This window comes from Bubalus bubalis, chromosome 1 (genome assembly GCF_019923935.1).
Source record: "Bubalus bubalis isolate 160015118507 breed Murrah chromosome 1, NDDB_SH_1, whole genome shotgun sequence".
Taxonomy (NCBI): Eukaryota; Metazoa; Chordata; class Mammalia; order Artiodactyla; family Bovidae; genus Bubalus; species Bubalus bubalis.
The window spans coordinates 123,591,211-123,615,993 of record NC_059157.1 but is presented as its reverse complement, the minus strand read 5'-3'; the positions used below and the strand labels follow the sequence as shown (position 1 = coordinate 123,615,993).

The following is a 24,783-nucleotide window of genomic DNA, read 5'->3' as shown; positions in this document are numbered from 1 at the left end:
GTAACATTATGTATTGGTCATTTGGAAAACATTGGTTTACTGACTTATACCGATTTTTCAAATGTTGACAATTTTATTCCAAAATTCAAGTAGTTATGTTTGGTACTTTTACCCACTGAAGTCATCAGAAAAGTTTTAAGCATTGTGAAGCAGTTAAGTTTATGGTGGTAGATATACATTTCCCAATAATCTAATTTTTGATCAAAATCCTGAATGTATGATTGGCAAAAAGCATGTCAATTTTGCCCTTGAAGTGACATCCTCATTTTGTTCATTTTTAAGAAAATATCTGCCAATAAGGTTTAAACAACTACAGTCTGTCAGTCATTCTTCCAGTTCAAACTGGAAAAGATTATCTGTATAGCTTACATCTCAGTTTCCTAACTACATTTCTTTGAGACAACTGTTATGCTTTAGTAGCAGCAGAAGTGTTTTATACCCATTTCTCATTTTGTCTTGGTATAGAAAAAGATGTATACTCAACATTATAAATCTAATAAAGTAAATAAGTTGAACTGTTTCTTTAAGGAAATTCTTAAATAAAATTTACTTTTTTAAAAAACTATGTTTCATGGCAATAAAGAGTACAGTGACCATGAATCCAATTTGGTTTCAATGCCCTGATATGGTCTAAGAACTCAGAAATTTTTAACAACTGTGGTTTCTGCAGAAAATTTTGAGTTTGTTAACAATTCAAAACATTGACACAGTGAAAATGGTGGAGACTTATCTTAGCATTATGGTGACAACAAGTCTGATCCAAGAGTCTCAGAGATCCCTTTAGGGGTCCTAGGATGGTACTTGAGAACCACTGATCTACAGGATTAGTTTCTATATTTCTCCCCCTTTGTATTAATCTTGTCTGTACCAAGAGTGAAAAGACCCACTTGTGCTAGATCTAGCCTGAAGATTTGGAGAGAGATATTTTTTTCCTTGATTTGATTACTTTCTACAACTCCATTTTTTCCTTGGTTTATGCATTATATCTTTGGATTCACCAGGAGCTGGCGACCTAGTCAGAGGCCTCCAGAGCTAAGACTGATCAAGTGATTGAGTGCCGAAGAATAGTGCAGAAAGTAAGAAAAGAGAGTGGGGTCAGAGAAAGCACACAGGACACAGGTTTAAAGAGAAAGAATTTGAGAATGAAAGAGAGAAGGACTAAAGAAATAAGGTGAAAAGAGAAAAAAATGAAGCAAAAGAAAGGCAATGAAAGTAAAGAAACCCAGAGGGGTCAGATGAGGTGGGAGGAGGGAGGGAGGTTCAAGAGGAAGGGGACATATGCGTATCTATGCCTGGTTCCTATTGATGTATGGCAGAAACCAATACAATATTGTAAAACAATTATCCTTCAATTAAAAATAAATAACTTTAAAAAAGGAGTAAAGAAAAAAGAAAAATGGAAGAGGGGCACCAGAGTGAGAGGGCATGATGCAACCTATTAGAAAGATCTGAATAGAAGGTCTGGGTTCAGTAGAACCACTTCTAGCCTTGATCCTTGCAAGAGTCAACATCCTGCCTGGGCCTAACATTTTCCCTCTGCAAAGTGAGAGGGCTGAGTGGGAAGGAAATGGTGCTGGAGGCTGACAAGACCTTCCACAGATAGGCTCCAGGAGTCCCTGAACTCCCCAAATTGTGAGCAAAGTCTTGTGTGTCCATGGGTTATTTTAGGGCAGGAAGGGAGTTGTTTTCATCCGTTACTCAAAAGTCTCTTTACCAAACTGGACAAAGAACCACCAACTTGGTTGGTTTATGATCTTTTCTAGCCCTAAAACTTTGTTTCTTGCATGCAAGGGGACTCTGTAAGTTGGTTTTAAAATTGTTTCCCGGCCTGGCCTTAAACGTTCACCTTCACTGTCTTTGAACGTGAAATCTCTGGTCTCTATGATTTGTTTTTTCTTAGGTAGGGGAAAACAAAATCCCTGGGAATTCTGAACCCTGACCCATTGCAGTGCCCAGCAGGTAGGACTGGTGAGGAATCGGCATCTCTGGGGGCCGTGGAGCACAGCTGCTGCCCACGGTGTGCACGCAAACAGAAATGGCTTTACTCTGCACGCCAGCGCTGCAGCTCCTCTGGTCTCAGCTTGTTGACTTGGTCCCAGGGAAGGAACGAAGCTGGCCAAGTCCAATGAATGGCCGGCAGTGGAAAACCAGTGCTGCTGTCTGCTGGCAGCTGGGGCGGGCAACACCACCCGTGGTCAGCTCCCCCCGAAGCGGTGCTCCGCTTCCCCCACGACGGCTGGCTTTGGCAGCCACTGCCAGGCCTGAGAATGCAGGAAGTCCTGGGTCACGGTGACCTCTAGTTACTGATGCCAGATGAAATATGCCCTGGAGGTTCTCCAGGGTCACATGGTGTGTGGAGCAAGAGAAGGCAGGGCTGCTCTTGCGCTGACAAAGTGGATTTTGGCTCCAAAATGGCACCCCTTGGGGAGTAGGAGGGGTTGTGGGTGGGAAGGGGGAGGGCGGGCCGGGCGGTGGTGTGACACTGGGTTAAAGGGAGAATTAGTCTTGCTTTCTTTAATCCCCTCAAGCCTTCCAGGAAGCCACTTGCTCCTGGAGGTGGAGACACATCCCCACATCTGTGGTGCAAAAATTTAGGAAGAGGTTTCTGTGTGTCTTTGTTGTTTATGAGACAGGATGGATGAGCTTCTGGCTCTGTCTATGCTGAAGCTTGAGCTGGAAAAAAGCTGTACAGTAATGCCCTTCCATAGCTCAACTGCTCAAAATGGAAGGAAGATGGACTATGGATGTTCAGGGATCTACACCCTCTGGCCCTGGACTTTCCTTTAACCATTATTTGGAAAAACAATACCTTTGCAGTTCCTTCATGTTGAGTCTCTCTTCGTTTTGTTCTTACCAAGTTAGGTTATCTATCCTCTGATTCTGAGCTCCAGAATCCTAGAGGAGGCCCAGCAGTACTCCAGTGAGGCTCTACCAGAGGGCCAATGGTGGACACCTTGGTCCCACCTAGGTCCACAGTGCCCAAATACAATCACTTTGCCTTGACCTGGGCAGAGGGAGGGAGCTTGGCTACTTTACTTTCAAGAATCAGTAACAGAGACCTAAAATGGAAACAGCTGAGAAAAAAGAAGCCAAGTCCAAAACAAGATCCAGCTGGAGGAGGTCAGACCTGATAAGCAGGCTGACCACAGGCTTGGAAAAGAGGTCAGGCCCCAGGAGTTGGGCCGGAGCAGCATGGAGTGTTTTTGCCAAGGGGAGATGATGGCCTGTGAGGTAGGTGGGCTCTGCTGTCCCATCCCATAGCTGGCTCCAGTGAGCAGAAGGAGGCCTTTCTGGTTTTCCTCCTATTCTCTACTGAAGGACAGAATTCCTCAGCTTGGTTGAAATGGAGTTAAGCAGGGTATGCCTGGGGATATAGAAGAGAGGGATCTTTGGGGAAAATGAAACATATCATTCAACAGCCAGTTCCAATCTTACCTCCTCCAAGAACTCTTGCCGAATCACTCCGCATGAGTCTTGGCCCAACCTCTCTACCCCACTCTTTTGCACTTCATATTTTGTTTACAGTATGCATCTCAAACTGTCAGATCAGAAATTATTTGGTAATAGTGCATGCTTATGTTCTAAGTTGCTTCAGTTGTGTCCTACTCCTTGCAACCCTATGGGCTATAGACCCTCAAGCTCTTCTGTCCTTGGGATTCTCCAGGCAAGAATACTGGAGTGGGTTGCCATGCCCTCCTTCAGGGGATCTTCCTGACTCAGGGATCGAACCCACATCTCTTATGTCTCCTGCACTGGCAGGTGGGTTCTTTACCACTAGTGCCACATGGGAAGCCCCATTTGGTGATAGTGACTAATATTTGTACAGTGTATCTCTGCTAGGACAATTCATTACTTTTGCAAGTGTTAACGCATTTGTTCTTTCTCTATAGTGATTGTGAGAAACAGCTAGATAGTTATTGTTAGTCTTCTTCAGATAGAGGCAAGCTAATACAAAAAACACAGACTTTGATTCTGTTAGATAAGGGTTTGAATATAAGCTTTATTATTTGGTGATTAGATGAGCTGGGCCCTGGAGGAGGGCATGGCAACCCACTCCAGTATTCTTGTCTGCAGAATCCCCACGGACAGAGGAGTCTGGTGGGCTATAGTCAATGAGGTCGCAAAGAGTCGGACACGACTAAGTGACTAAGCACAGCACAGCACAGCAAGCTGGGACACTTGGCTGAATCAGTCCAGCGGGTGCCACCAAGAGAGATCTGTGCCCTCTTATTTGGTAGTGAAATCACTGCTGTTTCTACCACAAGCTCTGTTTTTGGTAAAAGAAAATCCTGCCCTACACACACAGAAAAAGATTATTTTGGAGGCATCATATTTTCACCAGCAGGGTTTTTGGAACCCTGAGCAAATGCCATGGTTTTCTAGCATCAAAACAAGTTTATTCCAAAGTTTCTTTTGGACATTTGAAGGCAGTAAGCTCTGCCAGTGTTCACATCATGGCTCTCCTTGGCAACCATGCCCTTGGGTCACTGCTGCCTGTCCGGGCACATCCCTGCATCTCTGTCCTCCTTTCATTCCTCTCCCTTTCCCTGTTGCATATTATCCCTTCCAACCATTTGCAATGCTCCCTTGAAGCTGGCCTGTCCGTGCTGACAGACTCATATTTTTAGTCTCTTTATTGAGTTTTCTATCTTCTGTCTTTACCAAAAGTTGTCTTCCCAAGGGGAACCACTTGCCTGGAAGTTCTTTTACCTGAATTTCCAACACATTTTCCTTAACTCTTATCCTGACAACAGAGCAATGCAACTTTTTCCAATGCCCCACATTGCTGCTTCCAAATCATTCTGCCTCCTATTTCCTTTTTCTCTCAAAAAACATAGTCTTTGGCTACACCACCCAAATCATTCATGTTCCACCCTCATCCTCACTGCCAGCTGTGGCCATTCTCATCTTTCTGCACGTTCGTTGGAGACTTTCTGCACAGATGGCTGTTCTCCTTCCTTCCCTGGGCCCTCCCCTGGCAGAGTGGTTACTATCCAGAGGGCTATCCAGTTCCTTGACTTTCACAAATGTCAGCATCTCATCCTATGACCACAAACTTCTATCTTTCCACCTCTCACTCACTGCATCTGTTCCTTGAGGTTTTTGACACACTTGTTTGGTTGTTGATGCCTACCTTCCTTCACCTAATAGTTCTCTGTTTTCCTGGCCATCATTCTGTCCAGCCTAGGGGGCAATTCTTGTTAATATCATATATCACTTTTCTTGGCCACTGTACATTCTGATCAACTCTGTTTCCTCTGTTTCTGCACTTGGACCATGGAACTAACGGGGGGAAATTATAAATTGAAGCCACTATAAATTCATGGCTTCAACCTCAGTCTGGTCATTAGTGACACCTGTAAAGTCTTTTATGTACCTGGAATTTTTCCTCTTTTTATTTACTACAACAGACATTGTAGAATTTTTTTAGAGACCCAATCACTCTATCCTATGGCTCTATCACTCAGCAGCGTACCATATCTTCACAATGATGTTGATGTTCTCAGTTGAGAATCGTATCTAGGATCATTCATTATCTTGTCTATACCTGCCTCTGTCAAATAGATGTCTCTTTACACTTCAGGTCAGCTCCCCCAAGGTCTGGATTTCATTATGTGCCTCTTCCTCCTCAAGCCCTTTGTTCTAACAGTTCTCTTCTATTCCTTGTCTTCAGCATCTTCTTCACTACTTGCTTTTCCCCTTCAGCATAGAAAATTACCTCTCTCTCCTACCTAAGCAACCCATATTTATTAAAAACTACATTCGACTGCAAGGAGATCCAACCAGTCCATTCTAAAGGAGATCAGCCCTGGGTGTTCTTTGGAAGGAATGATGCTAAAGCTGAAACTCCAGTACTTTGGCCACCTCATGCGAAGAGTTGACTCATTGGAAAAGACTCTGATGCTGGGAGGGATTGTGGGCAGGAGGAGAAGGGGATGACAGAGGATGAGAGATGGCTGGATGGCATCACTGACTTGATGGACGTGAGTTTGAGTGAACTCCAGGAGATGGTGGTGGACAGGGAGGCCTGGTGTGCTGCAATTCATGGGGTCGCAAAGAGTCGGACACGATTGAGCGACTGAACTGAAGTGAACATTCCACTGATACCTCCTTTAGCCAACAGTTCTTACTTCCTTCACCTACAAACCATTTGAGAGTATACTTAGCTACTTGGCTATGACTGACTCTACATCTTCACTACTTACTGTTTCTTCAACCAGCCCATCTAGCTGCTGCCTCCACATGTGACCTTGAAGAGGCAAATCAGACAGATCTGAGACCTGTTTTTCTTGACCTCTCTATAGTATTTGATGCTTTGTCTATTTCCTGTTTCTTGAAGTTTCTCTTTCCTTAGCATCTGGGATTGTACCTATTCCTACATTTTCTATTTTACCACTCATTTATTTTTTTTTCATTTTCAAGTTAGTAATAACAATAATAGCAATTATTTCTTTTTTAAAAATAATTATACTCATTTATTTTTGGCTGTCATGGGTCTTTGTTGCTGCACAGGCCTTTTCTCCAGTTTTGGCCAGTGGGGGCTGCTCTTTCTGGCAGTGCAAGGGCTTCTCATCGTGGTGGCTTCTCTTATTGTGGAGCATGGGCTCTAGGGCATGTGGACTTCAGTAGCTGTGACACGTGGGTTCAGCAGTTGCTGTTCCTGGGCTCCAGAGCACAGGCTCCACAGTGGTGGCACCCAGGCTTTAGTGTCTCTGTGGCATGTGGAATCTTCCTGGACCAGGGATCAAATCTGCGAGTTTTGTGTCTCCTGCATTGGTAGGCAGATTGTTTCCTACTGAGCCACCAGGGAAGCCCAGCGATTATTTCTTGAGTATTCACTATTGCCATCCTATCTGGTCAGATTTTTATGTACATCCTTTCCTTTGATGCATACAACCTAGGAGATATGGCCTATAGTATTCTCACTTTGCAGATAAGGAAACTGGGCTGGATGGGTCTAAATGGCTTGTTCAAACCACACAGCTGCTAATAAGCAACTGAACTGGGATTTGAACTCAGACATTCTGGCTCTTGGGTATAACCACAGTCGCTACTGTCCTCATCCTCTAAGTTTTTGTTCCTGGGATTTCAGCCTCCGTCTTCTCTTCTCATCCTACATACTCTTTCCAAATGAACTTGTCACCTGCTCCTATATTTTGTTGTTATTGTTGTGTAGTCTCCAAGTTGTGTCCAATTCTTTTGCGACCCCATGGACTGTAGCCCACCAGTCTCCTTTTCCTGACCCAGGAATTGAAGCCATGTCTCCTGCATTGGCGGGTGGATTCTTTACTACTGAGTTACCAGGGAAGCCCTTTTCCTATATTAAGTCCTAATTCTATAATCCAGTTGGAATGATTGTAAAAACTATTTCCCCTGGCCTCTCCTTTACCTGTTTTTTCATTTGCAAAATGGAAATAAAAATAGCACCTACCTCATAGGGTCATATGTAGTAAGCAGGCATATGTAAAAGCTGATCTCCTTTCCTAGACGCTGGGTAACTCTCCTTCTTTGAATCTGCCACAGACATCTCATTCACAGCATGTCCCAAACTGAACTTACCATATCCTAAATGTTTCAATATTGATGACTATCCCCCCTTCTCCACCCAGTTGCCTTTTTTCTCTTGATCTTGCATGTAACCTATCTCCAAGTTGGATCCTATAGATTCTCAAGCTTCAATTGACTTGATTGCCTAAATTCAGACCCTTGTCACTTCACATCAGAACAATTGCAATATTTTTCTACATAAAATTCCTGCCTCTACTTTCTATAGTCCTGAAAGATTATTAAAGAAAAAAAAAAATCAGATGCTGTCTGACTGATGGTTTCAGGCAGATGATTTCTTCCTAAAATTCTTCTGTGGCTCCCTAAAACTTTCAGGATAAACTTTAAACTCCCTAGTATGTTCAGTCTTTTTAGAATATTCTCCTTGCTTCTCTCCATTTTCTTATTTTTGCTACTCTCCTTTTTACTTTTGCCTCAGTTGTAGTCTCAATACTGCAGCCTACCAGGCTCCTCCGTCCATGGGATTTTCTAGGCAAAAGTACTGGAGTGGGGTGCCATTGCCTTCTCCGTCTCAAGTGCCAGGGTATCTCAAAGCTCATTGCACTTGTAAATACTTCTCTTCCTAGGCATCCCTTCTTGCTCTGGCTAACTCCACCTTGTGTTTCTTTAAAGACTCAGCTCAGCTCTCACCTTCCTGATGTTCATGGCATAGTATGTTACTTCATCTGAGTTTCTGCAGCACCTCACACATAGTTCTACCAGTCAATTAACACTGCACATCATGGTTATGAACTTCACTTTGCTCCAAACACCTAGAGCTAGGGTTGTTAAACTATGGCCCATGGTCCAAATCCAGTTGAGATGATTTGTTTTGGAACACAGGCATGATCATTCACATAAATATTGGCTGCTTTTGCACTATGAAAGCAAAACTGAATAGCTGTGACAGAGTCTATATAGTTCACAAAGTCAAAATATTTATCATCTGGTCCCTTATAGAAAATGTTTGCAGATCCCTTGACCTTGCATCAATTACTGTGCCTCACTATAGCCAGGTTCTTAGTCAGAAATGCCCATGTGTGGAGGGAGGAAATGGATTAAGATTTTTCCAAGGATGAGTAGTTGGATGATTCAGATACACAATGTAGGGGGTCACCTCCCCACCCCACTGATAATGTCGTAATAACTTATGCCCACACACGTGTCCTTATGAAGCACCTCTTAAAAGTGCTGTAAGGCAGGGAGTGTGAGTTTTTCATCTTTATATCTTCCGTGTTTAGCCCAGTGAGCATCTTGGGATATACTCATGGACTTTCAGGAAAAGGTGAACACCTAGAGACAGGCATACAGTCGAGCAGATATATGACTGCCTTCAGGACCCTGTCTCTGTCTCATGTCTCTGCTGTTGGTCACTTTGTCAGCCTTAGTTTTCCCTTTCACTACGGACTTCCTCCAGCTGGCAAAAATCATGGCCCATTTCAGCTCCTCAGTATTTCATCTCATAGCTTTCAGCTATCGACCAGGCCTTATTTTGATTTGCTCTTAGTTCCAAATCCCAAAATTTAGTTGACTATTTCTTGTGGTCAGGGAATAGTGGGTAGATGAGAAAATGGAAGGTTTAGTGATACATATAGATAGACTGGAGAAAGAAGATCTCCCAAGATAGAAGTGGTGCTATTCAGAAAAAGAAGTACTGGACAGATGATGCCATAGGTGACTTTTATAGTAGTTCCTGGCAGTTTCCCCCATCGAGTACTGGGTAGATGTCCCCACCCATAGTAGCACATAAGAGGTGCTTAACTAATATACGGTGACTCAATAAATGAATGACTAAATGAAGTGAATAAAGGAGTTAACCTCTTCTGCTGTAAGATGAGAATAGCATTTATCTTATAGGCTTGTATTGAGGAAAAAAAAAAAAACAAAACACTCACGCACTACTTGGCAGATAATAGACACTCAGTAAATACGACCTAATGTTCCAGCCCCTCACCTGGGGTGATTTGGGAGGGAAACTTAAGGAGAGATGTAGCATATCACCTTTAAAAATTTCATCAACAAGATGACCTGATAAAATCTCTGTTAATCTCTATGTCCCATCTTGTCTCCTCATCATACTTAAGTCAACATAAATAAAGTCAGGGCTTGCCCTTGGCTCATCCTGAATTGCCAGATTCTTTAAGAAAAACTCTAGGGCATCCCAGAACAAATACCTCATTTGTACCAATAAAGGACTATATTCATATGATCAGAAGACTAAGAGAAACTTAAGGTTAAGAACTGGATCAGTGTTTATTTTTTCATGAGCAAAGCTTACCTTTTCACCAGACCCGCTCACTCAACAGACAACCAAACAATTAATTCTTGCACTTTCTTGAACATACCTTCTCTCTTGGGTCACCCTTGCTCTTTATCTCATACTAAATGTCTTCTTCTGCTCCATTACCTTCATTTGCATAGCTCTTCCACCTTCAGCACCTGCTCTGACTCTAATTCCATCCCATCCCCACCCACCTCTAGAAATTATAAAACAACTTTTCCCCAGACCTGTTACAGAACATTTCTGCTCAAGCCAACCACCTGGGGTTCTTACCTCCTACCCTAATTTTCATCATAAAACTGTTCCTTCCAAACTCATATTGGGTAATGCTAAAGAAGGTTTCTGATGAATAAAAAATTTCTCTCCACTGATAAACACTTTTTTGAAACCATTTATGGTTTATAGAGCTCTCTACAACTCTCTGATGGCCATGGTATTAAGGCCACCTCATTCTTGATCACAGTGCCAGTATCTTAAATTTAAGAGTTTTGGGAGATGAGACTTCTCTTTTACTGAGAATAATTTCTTATATCTTTCTGGGTGACATTTTTCAATGGCATCTCTCAATGCTGAAGGACACATTAGATGTTGTTTACTACATTGGTCTTTAAAGATATCTGAATCTTTTCTAAGTGTCCCCAAGGGGCAATATAATCTGTACTTACATTTATGATTTATTTATGACTTCCAGAGGAAAACCAGTTTCTTCCCTCTGCACAATTTGGCACTTCCCATTTTTATCCAGTTCTTTCTTATATACTGAGGAATATTTTCTGAGTGCCACATCACTTCAGTCATGGCTGATTCTTTGTGATCCTATGGACTATAGCCTGCCGGACTCCTCTGTCCATGGGATTCTCCAGGCAAGAATACTGGAGTGGGTTGCCATGCCTTCCTCCAGGGGATATTCCCAACCCAGGGATCGAACCCATGTCTCTTATATCTCCTGCATTGGCAGGCAGGTTCTTTACCACTAGTGCTACCTGAGAAACCGGAGGAACATTTTGCCCTCCTGCAAACTTTAACTGAAATCATCTGGTGTCTATTCAAAATAGTCGACATTTCCTGTTATCCACATGAAAGCTTGAGTAGGTACATTGGATCAAGTTTGTGTCTCCTTTGTTTTCTCTTTTTCATCACCACCAGCCTTGGGAACTTCAGCTGTTGTTTATGTGTTATAGTTTTGGGTTGCTTAGCTTTTCTCATGATAAATCTGGGTTATCAATTTTCTTTTTAAAATTCTTAATTCTAACAGGTTGACTTCTCTTTGAAGTCGAAAGAATAGAGGATATCTTAAATGTCTTTCAGAGTTTGCCTTGGATATAGAGATATTCTAAATTGGAAACATTTGTTGAAGTTTAGCCTAAGTAGAAATTAGTGTGTCAATATTCATAATTGTTCTAGCCTATTCTCAAAAATGAAAATTAAAGTGAAAGTGGAAGTCGTTCTGTTGTGTCTGACTCTTTGTGACCCCATGGGCTGTCCATGGAATTCTCCAGGCCAGAATACTGATTGGGTAGCCTTTCTTTTCTCCAGGGGATCTTCCCAACCCAGAGATCGAACCCAGATCTCCTTCATTGCAGGTGGATTCTTCACCAGCTGAGCCACAAGGGAAGCCCAAGAATACTGGAGTGGATAGCCTATCCCTTCTCCAGGGGATCTTCCCAACCCAGGAATCAAACCGGGGTCTCCCGCATTACAGGTGGATTCTTTACCAACTGAGCTATCAGGAAACCCATTCTCAAAAACAGTATGAGATTATTATCATGATAGCAGAATACAAAAACCACCGATGGTGGTGACCCTGGCCTTCTGTTCGTGCCTTGAATATGTCAAGCTTTTTTACTTCAAGGCATTTGAATGCTTTTTCTTTTGCCTGGAATACTCCCTGCAATCTCTTCTCAAACATTTGCCTGCCAGCTCCTCAGGCTTGAAGTCTCTGAGAAATTTTTCTTTGATTCGTTTACCCCCGACCTCCAGTCTCCATCTAAATCATGTCACCCTTCATGATATATTTTCCAACCTGCCTTTAGCTCTTCCTTGTGGCAAGCATCACAGTTTTAAATACATTTATTTGTATGATTATTTAGCAACTATCTTCTCCACTATACTGTAGACTCTGAAAAGTTTGCAGTTTTGTCTGCTTCATTTATAATGAAATTCCCAGCTCCTGGCAGAGAGCCTGGCTTATGTTGGGAATTCACATATTTGTTGGATGAATGAGTGAATGAATAACTCCTAAAGCATGCTGTTTCCTTTCTTCCTTACTTACATTTGTATATGGCCTTGTTGTTTTTTGTGTTCCTGTCATTATAGGTGGGGAAAGGTGGTCATCACTGTCCCAGTTTCCATCTAATGAAGCTAAAGTCTGGAAGAAGGAGCTGATAACACAAACTCACTCAGGTGGTAGCATGTGGAGCTGTTGTCTCAGTCTAGTTCTTGGTTGTTTTTAATTAAAATTTTCTTTTGTTGTTCTTAAAATTTTTTTTACTAGCGTTCTTCTATTAGTAATATTTAAAAATAGTAAAATAGTTTTTTGGGGAAATGATTTAAATGCCCACAATTTAATTTTTTTAACTTGAAAAAATAGTATCCACTTCCTAGAAAGATCTAGGTAAAATACAATCTCCTGAATTTTTTTTTTTTTGAGTGTACTTTTTTTATTTAATAGAGCAGTTTTAGGTTCACAGCAAAAGTAAGCAAAAAGATACAGAGATTTTTCCATTTGCCCACCACCACCACCCCATGACTTTTACAGAGGAGCCTGGCAGGTTATAGTGTATGAGGTCACAAGAGTCGGATGTGACCAAGCACACAGCACAGCAGCACCCTGTGACTTTTAAGACTCGATTTCTTCACATGACCTATTGTAGAGAAGAATGTAAAGGGAGGATTTCATTGACTTAATTCCATTTTGGGGGGTTCACAGAACTTCACACAGGCTGTATGTGATATATATTGATTAAAGGCAGGAAACAGTGTCTCCATCTGAATACTTATAATGTATTTTCTTATGAGAGCAGTTGGTCAAAATGAAAATATTAGTTCTTTTCAACCCAGTGGCTCAAAAAATTAAAAATACTCTTAAACATACCTTTTTCTTCATAATATATCTATTGCAAATTACACTTTTTTTCTATTGATTTACTTTGTTATTACCTTTGCAACAACATCAAGACTTGAAAGCAATGCAACATCATTCCTCTATAGCAATTCCATACATTTAGCCTTTTTGCCCCAGTGAGTCATATGACTTTTTAGCCACGGTCAGTGGAGCCCAGAGGGCTATAGTCCAGGGGGTCACAGAGAGTCGGACATGAATGAATGCACACACGCACACACACACAAATTAATAAGGTCTGTTGTTTGTTTTCCTGCATTCAGAAAATGATAAAATCCCAGAACAGTCATAGAACATAAACTTACTTCAAATGAAGAATCATATATATCACTACAAGTGTTTTACTGAGTTGATGTATATTAAAAAAAATACTCCCTTGGGAAAAAAATAGATACATGTATATGTATAATTGAATCACTTTGCTGTGTGCCTGAAACTGTCATGACATTGTTAATCAACTATACTATAATATAAAATAAAAACTTAAAAAATATTCCCTATTTTGTACACTCTTATTTATATCTCAGGTTATATAACTCCTGAATATCGTATCATTTATTTTCATTTCTGTATGGTGTCAGCCAGGCTTCAAGTAGGAAGAGAGTTTCTCATCACGTAGTATTTTTTTCTCACTTCTTTGTAAGCAGGGAATTTCATAGAATCCTAAGGTCTTATGGTGGCGGAAGTTTTTATGGGTCATTTAGATCACTTGCCTTTGACTCTCCTCTGCAATGTGTCCTCCAAACTCATCTATTGCTTGCTTGAGTACTTTGTGTGATGGGGAAGTCACCACCTCACTTCTACAGTATACACTCAGGGGGAAACCAGGATGGCTGCCTACCCAACTAAGTGTGGTCCCTCTAACCCACCAGCAAGTCACTGGCTTATACAGTATGTGGCTTCATTATGTCTGAACAGTAACTTTTCTGAATCCTGGGCATCTGGAGATGGTGCTCTGCCCACAGAGCCAGTGTGGATTGTTTGGACTGTCTGCTACCAAGGCAGGCTGACTTCATCTGGGGCTGGAGGGAGGGGTACGCTGACAGCAACTTTCAGAATATGGAGATTCCTGGCTAGTTGCTTGCTAGAAAAAAAAATAGTTTTAAGTTAGCTTAGGTTTCCAGATGTCCCTCTCAAAATTACATGATTACCATTGGGGAAGATTAAAAAAGGAGAACATGTAATATGTGAATTAATTAGTCTTTTTCACTGATTATTTTTTACTTAACGTTTGGCAGCACAGTTTTCATAAATTTTAGCTTTTAGAATCTGTTTCTCTTTTTTTTTTATGTTTCAGAACAACTGTCCAGAATGCTGATAGAACCACAATTTTTCTTAGTAAGATTTTATGCACATTCTTTTCACTTGTTGGTTCACACATTTATTCCTTACATTCAGAAATGATTCTGTTTCTGAATTCTTTGGAATAATATAATCTTATAATGTAATTTTAACCATGTCAAATCAAATCCCAACTTTTATGGTACCTTGTAGAATGATGTTGTTCACTCAGGTATTTTCATCTTCCTGTAAAGGAAACTACAATAAAGGTACTGCCTTTAAATTTTTTTATCCAGGTGAGGTGGAGTAATATTTTAAGCTATCAATCTGCTTTTTTCCCCTACCAGTGTTTCTCCCCTCCCTTCCGCTACACCCCTGTCATTAAGTCAGTACTTGATGGCCCCAGGGGAGTGAGGAAAAGGGCTGAACTCAGAAATAGCCTGCTTTTCTTTCTGACATTTGTCATGGAAAAGCCTAAGCCCTCAGGGGAACTTTGAGAGTTTTGTTGAGTAGGTAAAAGGTTGGTATTTAAGGATATATACAAAGTATTTTGGCCAGAAGCAGGCAGAGGAGAGAGCAGAGTATTCCTCTGGGCACTTTGTAAACCTGTGAGGCTGTGTGGGCTGGAAGGGGACAGAGGAGAAGAGGGGGGCGGGGGTGGTGGGAAGGGAGAGGGAGAGGGAGAGAGAGAGAGAATGACACAGAGAGCTCTGTCATCCAGAGGGCAGAAGGACCCCTCCCTGCTGCTTCCCAGCAGTCCTGATGGAGCAATAACCAGATCCTAAAGAGGAAACGGCTACCTCCTGTATAGAACACAATGTGAAAGTTGTTACCCAGTTAGTCTCGTAAGAAAAATTCCCTTTCGCCAAGAATGACAGGAAAACAATGGAGAGTTAAACAGTTATAATGAGCCACGTACCATGTGACAGTAGATAGAGCAACTCCTGTGGACTTATGACTGTAACTCATATTGTCCTCTCATCTCGCTTTTACATATGGAGTCCTAACTACGGCATGAGCTTGGGAGAGACAAGGATAGGGAGGTAAGTCTCAGGAAGACAATAAATTTGTCTACCAACCTAGCAGAATAGAAACTCGGGACAGGAATATTAAATTGAATTATAGAAAATGAATCTTTATATTATAGTACACCTAAGTGAGGGCTTCCCTGGTGGGCTCAGTGGTGAAAGAATCCGTCTGCAATGCAGTAGACACAGGTTCGATCCCTGGGTTGAGAAGATCCCCTGGAGGAGGGCATGGCAACCCGCTCCAGTATTCTTATCTGGAGAAGCCCATGGACAGAGGAACCTGGCAAGCTACAGTCCATAGGATCGTAAAGAGTCAGACGCAACTGAGCATGCATGCACTCACACCTAAGTGATTGGACTGACAGGCATACTTGTTCTGCAGTCAAGAACTGTTTTGCTCACTGAAAAAAAAATTAAGGTAAAATTGACAATAGTAAAATGTATTATTTTAGTATACACTTCTGCAAGTTTTGGCAAATATTTAGCCTCTAATCACCACCACAAGCACGATATAGAATAGTTCTCTCACTCCCCCGAATTCCCCAGTGTATTTTTGTAGTCCATCCCTCTCCCCTGGCAACTGTTAGTTTGTTTTTCTCCCTATAGTTTTTGCCTTTCAAGAATGTCATTTAAATGGAATCAAAACTATTGAAGGCTTTTTGAGTCTAGCTTCTTTCACTTAGAATAATTCATGTGGGATTCATCTGTGTCATTGCATGTATCCATAGTTTGTGCCTTTTAATTACTGATTGTATGTATTTGATCATATGTATGTACTATAGTTGTTTCCAGCTTTTAGTGACTGCAAATAAAACTACTATAAATATTCACACACAGGTTTTTGTGTGGACACAGCTTTTCATTTTACTTGGGTAAATACCTTGGGATAAGTTTACTGTACTATATGATTTATGTCTAGCTTTATAAGATACTGCGAGATCAGTTCTCAAAGCGGCTCTAACAATTCACATTCTCATCAATGATATGTGAGAAATCTGACCTGCTCCACTTTGTACTGTCAGTTTTGTTTTTAATTTGTAAGTCTAATGAGTGTGTAATGGTATTACATTGTGATTTTAATCTGCATGACTTACTTGCCATTTTGCATCTTCGGTAAACTATCTGTTCAAATGTTTTACCCCTTAACAAATTTTTTTTTTTTTTAGTTTATAGTTGAATTTTGAGAGTTTTTAATATATTCTGGCTACAAGTCCATATCATTTGGAAATACTTTCTCCCACAGATGATAAAGTACAACATATCAAATTTTTTTTTGTGGCTTATGCTTTATCTAATTAATCTTTGCTTATTCCAAAAATATAAAGGTTTCCCCTCCCCTTTTTTTCTTCTAGACATTTTATAGTATTTACATTCAAGTCTATTATCCATTTTGAGTTAAATATTATATAAGGCGCAAGTTGTGGTCTAGGCTCTTTTTGTTTTGTTTCTTTGCAAGTGGACATCCAATTGTTTCAGGACTTTTTGTTGAAAAGATGAGCCTGTTTAAATTGCCTCCAGGAGAAATTGAGCCTTACACAATAGCTAGGGCAATAGGTGTAGGCTTTGATATTTTGATGAGCCAAATTCTTGTGTGTAGCTGCCTCAAGTGATTGGCACTGGCTTATATTTTATTATACAGCTGAATTTCCACTGGTACAGTTTGCCTTGGACTGAAGAAGGCATAGATTTGTTCAGTGCAGTTGTGCTTCATTATACAAACCTTTAAAGTATTAATAGTTGACCAATGGTTCCATGCACTGTGTATTTTTCCAGGATTGTTGGTCTGGGCTTTAAAATTACAGAAGTTCAAACTAAGTTCCACAAAGTTACAGTAGGTGAGACATAGTGTCTCCGTTGTATTAGGTGTTAGCCTTGGCATTAGGTCAACCTCCCTTAATTCTGTTACTCTTTATCATTTTTTGGAATTTAATTTGGTTCTGGGATAAAGAAGAGAATAAAGTTCTAACTCTCACCATCACCCCTCTCTTCCTCTGTGAGACTTTCCTTGGGCTTATTACCTGTTTAAATCTGCTAACAACTGAATATTTTCTTTTAAAAATCCCTTTCAGGGAAAAACAAACCAAAACTGCAGAGATTCCACCTCCCACCTGTTAGGATGGCTACTATAAAATAAATAAATACAGAAATACAGAGATATCAAGTTTAGGCCAGGATGTGGAGAAGCTGAAACCCTTGTGCACTTTGTTGGTAAGAGTGTAAAATGGTATGAAAGTTCCTCAGAAAGTTAAAGTACTGCAGGCACTGTAGAAAATGGCATGAAAGTTCCTCAGAAAATTAAATTTAGAATGAACATATGATCGCACAATTCTACTTGTAAGTATATACCCAAAAGAAGTGAAAGCAAGATTTAAAGAGATATTTGTACACCCATGTTCATAGAAGCATTAATCATAAAGGCCAAAGAGTAGAAGCATCCCAAATGTCTTTTGACAGGTAAATGAATAAATAATATCTGGTATATTCATAGAATAGAATATTATTCACCTGTAAAGAGAAGCAAAGATTTTAAAACATGCTACAACATGCATGAACCTTGAGGACATTTGCTAAGTGAAGTAAGCCTGTCACAAAGACAAATACTTTGTGATTCCATTTATATGAGCTACCTGCTGCTCCTGCTGCTAAGTCACTTCGTGTCAAATCCATAGAGACAAAGTAGAATAGTGGTTACCAGAGGCTGGGGGAAGGGAGGAATGGAGAGTGAGTGCAGCGTTTCAGTGTTAAAAAATGGAAAGAGTTCTGAGATTGGTTGTACAACAACGTGAATGTACTTAACACTACTGAACTGTACACTTAAAAACTGTACACTTAAGATGGTAAATTTTATGTTTTACATATTTTAAACACAATTTAATTTAAAAAAATACTTAAAATATACTTCTCAAAGAGAAGTTAGAGTTGTCTGGATCCCCTTTTCCTTTCATATCAGTTTGTCCTCCAAGATCTCAAAGTTTCCCTTAAAGAAATCTCTCTTTTTCCAGTTCAAACAGTCTTGCCTCCTTTACTTGAGGCAAAGTTTAATACAAATACTTCACTGGGAGGTACAGTCTCAGGCAGAGAGAATGAGGAAAAGAGGGTAAGCAAATATAAGGTGGGAGTGACTGAGCTGTCCACATTTTCATAAATAATCACCAGTGGTTGTTCAATCACATGGGTCACCTCTGGAAGGAGGAGGGGAGAGGAATTAATCAGTTCCTTACAACCACCTGTCACTCAAACTTCTCATTACAGAGACACCCTCTTGTACTTCATCCTTGGGGAAGCCAGGTTCCATACCCCATGGGTTTGCACTGCATCCAAGTTTGGAAGTAGTAGAAGGAACCTATGGCCTGGCTGCCAGAGCTGTCCTGGTTCTGGACACAGCAGGCAGAGTGGAGGCCATGCTAACACATGAGGAGTTACTGGAGCTGGCAGTGACATCTCGCACTCTCCTTGGGCCAGAGTCGAGTATCTGGGAGACAAATGAGAAACTGTGAGACCTCAAAGGGCATTTCAACTGTGCCAGACACAGATTCATATTAAAGGAAAAAAATACTAAGTCAATAGAGATGGTGTCCAGGCTTGAGGTCAATACTAATCTAATGGAACAGCATGTTCACAATGTGACCATGTAATTAATGCTGGGAGATATGGACAGACCAGATTCGGTTGAAAATAAGTGCAGTTCAAAAACTCAGAACTTGTGACTTTGTAACTTTCGCTATGATGGGGTCTCTGCGCTGGTAAGGGTAAGTGATGATACCTGGTGTAACACTCCTCAAATATCAGTGTTTGGGTTCTTGTACTTTCTCCATAAGCATCTTTGCTGGAAGCATTTTTGCTGCAAAACTAATTTGCTGTAAAAGAGAAAATCATGAAAAATAAAAGAGGGAATTAAAAAGAATATAATGAAACATGAAAATGAATAACAAAATATATAAGATTCCATTGCAAAATACATAATATATGAATACATTCAACATGTATAGTTTTCATGGCAATATCATACAAATAAATAATTTTATCTTGTGGGCATTTGTCTTTCAGGTCTTTTGTTCATAGTGTTTAAACATTTTCTTTTTTTGGCTTATTGATTTATTTCCTGTTGCGGTATCACACGTTTTCTTTTTTGCTAAAATTTCTTCTTTCATTAAGAGAGATATCAGTTCCAAATACTAGAATGCATGTTTGTAACTGAATTTTGTATTCTGTTGTTTGTTCTTGGCATCTTGTCACATGTTTGTTGACAGACATTCTGGAGTTCTATGGTAAATATGGGTTCAACTCTGAGAATTTGAGAGCCTGGGCCTCTCTCTTCCTATGTAGTGTGTTTCAAAGTACGAAATCAGCTCTTGGTCTAAATCATCATCATCTATCAGCTCAGTAAAGCCATCAGTAAAGTTACTAACTGGAAGAAATGCTAACACATTTCAACCAGATAAAACCAAACTGTCAAACCAAAAACTGTCAACCAATTATTTTATCTTTCACAGCAAAACCGCCTTAAGACCAATTAATTATGCAGTGAAATGTCTGTGGCCAAAATGTCTATAGCAAAGATGCTTACTGCAAAATATGGGACGTGCAGTTATTGCCAGAGGTACTGGCCATAGCCACTATGCTTAGAATGCTTGCTAAAAATAGAGAGTGGAGGCTCTGTCAGCTCTCCAGCCAGTGCTGGCAAATCAGGAGCATAAGTTCAAGGTAAAGTTGGATATTTTTAGAGGTCTAGTATGTTGGATTAAAGAAAACAAACAAACAAACTCAATGACTGATGCCTGGGGCTGCTACCATTGAAAATTTCTGAACTTTGATGAAAAAGCAAGAAAGGTAGTCTCTAAAGAAAAGTTGAGAGTATGCACAAGTGAACTGTCCCCATAGGCAATTAAGGTAAATATCTTATTCTTTAAAAATTTTGTATTTATTTATTTGACTGCCAGGTCTTAGTTGCAGCATGCAAGATCTTTAGTTGTGGCATGCAGACTCTTAGTTGCAGCACATGGGATCTGGTTCCCTAACCCGGGATAGAAGCTGGGCCTCTGCACTGGGAGTGCAGAGTCTTAGCCACCGGACCACCAGAGAAGTTCTCTTATTCTTCATTTTGTGACTTTTATTCTGACCAAGTATAAGATCCAAGTTTTGTTCAGAGTAGACTCTGGACAAAGAGATTGGTAAGGCTGAAAGGGGTGGATGCTATTTTTTTGTGTTTCCTTTACTCAGAGATCCTGGTTACCTGTTTGTGCCTTGGCAACGGCTACATGTCTCAATGTTCTGTACTTTGAGATTTAGGGCATCATTTTGACTGAAAGCTTTGTTCTTGAAACTAGGAATTTGCTTGTGGTTTTTAAATTTTGAGAGTGTGGAGCAGACATTGTGATAACATTTGTATCTATTAACTTTCTGATATTTTAAATTTGTGGGCCATGAGAAAGGCTTGATGAGATTAATTTAATTTGGTAGGCATTTAAGGAAGTAGAGAGTTCAGGCTGAGGATAATACAGGAACTCAGGCTCTGTCCAGGGTTCTGAGCCAACCAACCCTCTGACTGAAATGAAAAAGCAGTAGTGAAGATTTTGTCTCTTCGCACAAAACTTAAAATAATAAAGGATATTAATTTTGGGACCTTGATTTCTCTATGAGAATTTGATAATAGATTGAAATTCTTATTGTTCAAATCTGGAATATTTTTAAGTTGAATTTTTTGGAAAGTAATCTTTACTTTGACATTTGATTTCACTGTCTCTATACGTATTAAATGATGCTAAAGGGAATAATTTAGAATAACAAGAGGATGCTTGGTCTACAGTATAACATGAATTCCTCTTCTTACCCATTTCAGTATTTTATAGGCAAAAGTTAAACTGCCCACCTTGGTTCCAGAGGATACACAAAGGAGTAGCTTGGTTGATTGATGGTAGCTCTCATAGAGGTGGGAGCTGAATTACCCCCAAGAGTCTTCTGGTATCTTCCCTCAAGGAGAACAGCTAGTCTGCCTTAGATGGCCTGTAATAAAGCTTGTAAAGTGGTTAAAATATTTTCCCATACTATAAGTGTGACAATAAAAAATATCCAATTTGAGTTATATACCACCTGGTGATTTGCTATGACAGGTTTGCTATGCTCTACTTCCAGAGGTGAATAATAAAACCCAGGGAATAAGAATTTGCCAATAGTCATGCATTTTACTTTATGGTCTATAAACTCTTTGTCATTGATATTCCTAAACAACTATATGAAATAGGAGACAGATTGGAAATAGAGACTTTGAGATAAGATTTGAATCAACGTGGAGACACAGGACAGATTTGAAGATATAAAATTCTATTATAGGTTCAGATATAAAATTCTGCTGAATGTGGTATCTATGCCCAATTCAGCATGAGTTCATAGGGTATACTGTCCAAAGCACATATTCAGAAATCCTACTTACTACACATAAGACAGTGAAGGAAGTATTGAGAAATGCACTGAAACACAAACTAGTTCTTGTCTTCAAGAGTTTGCATTTAGTTAGAGTCATAAGAGAAAGAAGCTATGACATAAAGTCACATATGTTCATATTTTTGGTTTTATGGCCTGAGGCCAAACTATGGTAGGGGTAATGATAGTAATGGCGACTGTCAGTCTTACTTCAACAGGCTTCAAGCAGTACATGAACTGAGAATTTCCAGATGTTCAAGTGGATTTAGAAAAAGCAGAAGAACCAGAGATGAGATTGCCAATGCCCAGTGGATCATTGAAAAAGCAAGAGAGTTCCAGAAAAACATCCACTTCTGCTTTATTGACTATGCCAAAGCCTTTGACTGTGTGGATCACAAAAAACTGTGGAAAATTCTTCAAGAGATGGGAATACCAGACCACCTTACTTGCCTCCTGAGAAATCTGTGTGCAGGTCAAGAAGCAACAATTAGAACCAGACAAGGAACAACAGACTGGTTCCAAATTGAGAAAGGAGTATGGCAAGGCTGTATATTGTCACCCTGCTTATTTAACTTATATGCAGAATACATCATGTGAAATGCTGGACTGGATGAAGCTCAAACTGGAATCAAGATTGCAGGGAGAAATATCAATAACCTCAGATATGCATATGACACCACCCTTATGGCAGAAAGTGAAGAGGAACTAAAGAGCTTCTTGATAAAAGTGAAATAAGAGAGTGAAAAAGCTGGCTGAAAATTCAACATTCAGAAAATGAAGATCATGGCATCTGGTCCCATCATTTCATGGCAAATAGATGGGGAAACAATGGAAACAGTGACAGACTTAGTTTTCTTGGGCTCCAAGATAACTGCAGATAGTGACTGCAGCTATGAAATTAAAGGATGCTTGCTCCTTGGAAGAAAAGCTATGACCAACCTAGATAGCATATTAAAAAGCAGAGACATTACTTTGTCCACAAAGGACCGTCTAGTAAAATCCATGATTTTCCCAGTAGTCATGTATGTATGGAGAAGGCAATGGCACCCCAATCCAGTATTCTTGCCTGGAAAATCCCATGGACAGAGGAGCCTGGTAGGCTGCAGTCCATGGGGTCAGTAAGAGTCAGATATGACTGAGAGACTTCACTTTCACTTTTTACTTTCATGCATTGGAGAAGGAAATGGCAACCCACTCCAGTGTTCTTGCTTGGAGAATCCCAGGGACGGGGGAGCCAGCAGTCTATGGGGTCGTACAGAGTCAGACATGACTGAAGCGACTTAGCAGCAGCAATAGCAGCAGCATGTATGGATGAAAGGGTTGGACCATAAATAAAGCTGAGTGCCAAAGAATTGATGCTTTTGAACTGTGATGTTGGAGAAGACTCTTGAGAGCCCCTTGGACTGCAAGGAGATCCAACCAGTCCATCCTAAAGGAAATCAGTCCTGAATATTCATTGGAAGGACTGATGCTGACGCTGAAGCTCCAATACTTTGGCCTCCTGATGCGAAGAACTGATTCATTGGAAAAGACCCTGATGCTGGGAAAGATTGAGTGTAGGAGGAAAAGGGGACCACAGAGGATAAGATGGTTGGATGGCATCACTAACTCGGACTGAGTTTGAGCAAGTCCTGGGAGTTGGTGATGGACAGGGAAGATGGGCATGCTACAGTCCATTGAGTTGCAAAGAGTTGAACACAACGGAGCAACTGAACTAAACTGAACTGTTCATATTTTATTCTGCAATGTAGAAAGGGTAACACTTGTGGGAATGCTAAAGGTAAATTATTGAATGGCACAGAACTGTATGCACAGAAATTTTTTATCTCAGAATGAGGTGACAGTAAAGACAGTATTTTTATTTTCTTATGTGATGAAATCACAAGGATTTTTGGGAGAGTTTAATTAGGAGTGGATTTTGTCAGCAGGTAGAGAACCCTGAGTGTTTGTGAATCTTAGTGACTGAAAAATCTCTTTTATATGATAATATAATAATATAATATAATTTTGCTATCAGTCTCTGTGACTGAGTTTACCCCACAATTTAAGATTACATCTCTCAGCCTCCCTAAGGTTAGATTAGGACTGAGTGATTAGGATTAAGGATTAAATGAAGATTGTGTGACTGAGTTTTAGTCAATAGAATGTCAGCAGAAGAGATGTAAATCACTTCTGAGCCTGGCCTGTGAAAATACTTCATATATTGTCTCTCTTTCTACAACATGCTAAAAAGCTAAAGCAACTGAATGCTTGAATCATGGCTTAGGAGAACCACTGAGTAGAACCAGCCTACACCAAACTGTAACATGAGCAAGAAGTAAATGTTTTCTGGGTTAAGCTACTGATATTCCAGGGGTTATTTGTTATTGAGGCATAGCCTGGAGTGTTCTGACAAATACACTTCTCCACTTAGAGGTCTTTTTGTGCCCTTCTTTGGATTTTGTGAGGATCATTTATAAAAATAAAGCTTGATAAGTCATTGGGCATACAAGCTAAGGGAGCAGAAATCAAGAAAAGCTTTTGTATTTTTCAGTTTGTATAGATAAAATGGTGAATTGAGATGAGTAGGCTTGAGGATTAAAAGTATGAAATTAATTTTGGACATGTTATATTAGAGGAATATTTAGCTTTATATCATGAATAATCTTATAAATATCAATGAGGGTATTTTGTGTATATACTTGTGGTCTTAAATGTTTAATTTACTATAGAATCTTATCTATGTAACACCTCCATTTGTTGATGGGTTGTTTCCTTTACAGCTCAGCTGAATTTTAGAGGAGATTTCTGACTCTTTGATTCAATGAATTTCCTTGAGAGCTGTGAAGATGCTTATCCTTTCTGTGCCTGAAATGGCCTTGAGTTATCTACACAGTCCAAGGAAGTAGCTTGTTTAAATCACAATAGCATATTTGATGCAGCTTTTTCCTTGGCTTCCCCTCCCCCCGAAATCTACATTTTTCTGAACATTATTATGCAGCATACTCTTTTTAAAGATATTTATCATTTGGTAGATGGTAAAAGCCAACACCAAATGTCAAATCCAAGTTTGTTGCACAAGCCATTTGGAAGGTCAGAATGATCTCCACAAGATACATACCAGCAGC

General features: G+C 40.1%; 1 protein-coding gene and 1 long non-coding RNA gene across 2 annotated transcripts in view; both read left to right on the top strand.

Annotated features, from left to right (window-relative positions):
- The first annotated feature begins 2,564 nt into the window (after positions 1-2,564).
- Positions 2,565-24,783, top strand: part of TPRG1 (tumor protein p63 regulated 1) — a 239,388-nt gene continuing 217,169 nt past the window's right edge. The window contains exon 1 of the mRNA XM_044943647.2: positions 2,565-3,231. Coding sequence (XP_044799582.2) covers positions 3,193-3,231 — 39 coding nt within the window. The 5' untranslated portion in view covers positions 2,565-3,192. The remainder of the gene's footprint in view (positions 3,232-24,783) is intronic.
- LOC123333815 lies at positions 11,459-12,307 on the top strand. Its single transcript, XR_006551402.1, has 2 exons — positions 11,459-11,528; positions 12,143-12,307. It is a non-coding gene; the product is annotated as an uncharacterized LOC123333815 (long non-coding RNA).